Raw genomic sequence first — 2,847 nt, 5'->3', positions numbered from 1 at the left:
GGTTGAAATCCGCGAGTCGCGCTTCAGCCGCCTAGGCTTGTGGCACCTACCAACCTTGCTCCTGATCACCGCATACCTACACTCTGCACCTGGTGCCAACAGACTGATATAGTTATATTGGCACGAGTAATGTAAAGAATCAATGACAATGCAGTTGCTTCTGAAGTTATGCTATATCAGAATATTGTTGTGTAGCAGCCATATCAATGAACATGGCCGGTTGGCTGCCATCCATTCTTGTTCTCCACCCAGCGTCTACCAGCACCATCATTAGTCAGAACAAATGATGCTCTGAGGCCTTTGAAGTGTAGGTTGAAATGAGTGATGTCTGTGCTGCGGAACCAGCAGATATCTCCTGGTTTCAGATCAATGACCACTCCAAGCTCGTAGAAGACGATTTCTCCTCCTTCCCAATCACCAATAGCAGCGAGGACACATATGTCCATATCCATTGAGTCTCTGTGGCCGTCAGTGGCAACAGCTACATTCACCACAAGGCTGGTGAACACCATCCCAGGAGGGAGACCATGGAGGGGTAAAACTTTGCCGTATGCAGCCTGTATCTCGTATTCTGTGGGAAGTTGTTGCTTCAACTAATATAGTAGGTGGTCAGAATACAAAACTAGAGACTAGAGGTCCTATCAGGTCTTACCAGTCGCACAACCTCCTCAATGAGAGGTTCAAGGTCCTGTATAATATTCTGGTATTCTTCTATTTTCTCTCTGGCTTCCTTTGACAACTCAGGAAGGCGTTGGGATATTCTAGGACATGTACTAGTGGTGAGTTGTGATGGATGTACATCCTTTGGTGCACCATCACCCTGTCATTCTAATTAGAATCAACTCTGTTCATTCTTTCAAGGTGCTACGCACGCTCTGGTTGTAACGGTTATACCATGTGTAATGTCGGCAGTAGAAGACATATCCAGGAACGGTGGAATCTGCATCTGTGAGCTGCGGATAGCGAGCCTTCATTCTTTCTGTGATCTTCTCCAGTAAATCAGGATCTTGACGTAGGTGACCAGAGTACAAAACACAGAGGGTACCATCGGGATCGTGTATGCGGACCGTCCTAAAAATCTATCATTGCACTGTCCTGATACCTAAATCTCAGACGATGCTCACAGCTTCTCTTCTACATCTGGCATCTGTAGATAGTTCTCTGGGCGCTCTGTCAATGTATGTAACTATATAAATTAGTCAGTGAATGTGGATACCTATTAGCCAAATTTACATACATATGTTTTGAATTCTTCAAAGGTATCAAATCTCCTGCGATCCTCTGCTTTTTCCCTCTCTGCTTCTGTCCATTCTCTGACCTTATCTGCTTTACAGCTTTTCAAGGGATGCTTCTTACCCAAGCTGGTGTAGGGCATAGTAACTGTCAAGACTTTGTTGGGGAGAGGTAGACGCTTGACTGGCAGGAGATTCGACAGGAGATCAACCAGGTTTTCAGGCACATGTGCCCAAAATCCAAGGTCCCCAGTGTCAAGGCTGCATGAGTTTGACCACATTCCCCATACATCACTGCGGGGAGGCAGAGAAAAATTACTTTACTCTTGTTAATTGAATGTGATTGCTTATGAATAGAATAACTCACTTCTGTTCCACCTGGGACAGGTATTCACAAACTCCATAGAGATTCTTTGAGCAGAGAGGGTGTGGTACATCTACATCCATGCGCCCATCCACATGAAAGCAGACGCTTGTAGAGAGAGCGCGAAGGCAAGGAATAAGACGATCCTTCACCAGCATGCCACATTTGTCATCTAATATCTCATCAGTCAATGAAGAATTCAGATTTAAGGTGATTCATACCCTGAGGATTCATGATACAAGCGGTCACAGCATTAATGACCGTATTGTTGGTGTGGTAGATTTTACTGTGCATCTCGGCATGTGCGAACATGATGAGAATGTTCAGGCCACCTAAGGCAAATATTATTAAAGTATGGGTTGATCACTGTGCATACTCACAAGCTTTCACGAACTCCACCAAAACACTACCCTCTCGTATTGCTTTTTTGAACGACGCTTGATATCCCCTATGGAAGAGACGATCCCAGAGCTGCTTATAGCTAAGGGAGTCTCTCTTTTGCAGACTACATCACAAAGCAGTCAGAAATGATATATTTGGACATGCAGCTTTGATTTACCGATGAGTACGTAGAAAGAGCTGCATATTAGATATCATACTAAAGATTCTGACAAGTTGAAGTCCCTGATCCAGTTCTTGACAACGCTCCCAGAGCTCCTCGATTGAGGCTGTGCCATCTGAGTATGCCCCATGAAGAGTACGAAGGCTTTCAGAATCTGCTAGACTCCTGAGGAAAGTGGGAAGAGTCTGGAGGTACTTGTTATCGGTGAAGTACATCAGGCGCACAAGGAAATCGTAGACGTCCGCCTCGTTCTTCATGATGGGTGCGTTGGTCAACCACCTCCCCACCCCTGCGTTCACATTGATGTCCACCTTATCCGCACCTTTGCTCTTCGTCCTCCTAGCCTTCTTTGTATGCGGAATAGTACCTGCTACCATGCCGATATCCGCATTGTCCTCAGGAACTGCAGGCAATGCTACAGACTCCTCTGTCGTAGGCGATGTAATAGTGCCTGTCATAAATATCCATTTATTTGTACCTAACCCTGTTATTTTACGCAACATACCATTTGTCGCTTTTCCATTAGATTTTCTTGCTGCTTTACGACGTGTCCTCCTACTAACTGGAGCTGTATTACCAGCATCTGCACCCTCAGGTGTCCCTAGTACTTCATCAGTCTCACGCCCTTCCTGTACGTTACCCCTTTGTGCTTGCACCACAGCTTGAAGGTCCCTGACCCCTCGACGTCT

At 45.7% G+C, this 2,847-nt stretch overlaps 1 protein-coding gene across 1 annotated transcript; it reads right to left on the bottom strand.

The window, feature by feature from the left end:
* Window positions 1-203: 203 nt before the first annotated feature.
* PUNSTDRAFT_139665 (uncharacterized protein) lies at window positions 204-1,147 on the bottom strand (the record flags this gene model as incomplete). Its single annotated transcript, XM_007389393.1, has 4 exons — window positions 204-593; window positions 653-820; window positions 873-1,071; window positions 1,125-1,147. 4 exons carry the CDS (start codon window positions 1,145-1,147, stop codon window positions 204-206), a joined length of 780 nt encoding a protein of 259 aa, XP_007389455.1.
* Window positions 1,148-2,847: the final 1,700 nt, after the last annotated feature.

This window comes from Punctularia strigosozonata (assembly GCF_000264995.1).
Source record: "Punctularia strigosozonata HHB-11173 SS5 unplaced genomic scaffold PUNSTscaffold_107, whole genome shotgun sequence".
In the NCBI taxonomy this organism is placed as follows: Eukaryota; Fungi; Basidiomycota; class Agaricomycetes; order Corticiales; family Punctulariaceae; genus Punctularia; species Punctularia strigosozonata.
The sequence above is the reverse complement of the archived record's forward strand: the minus strand, read 5'-3'. Positions and strand labels throughout refer to the sequence as shown.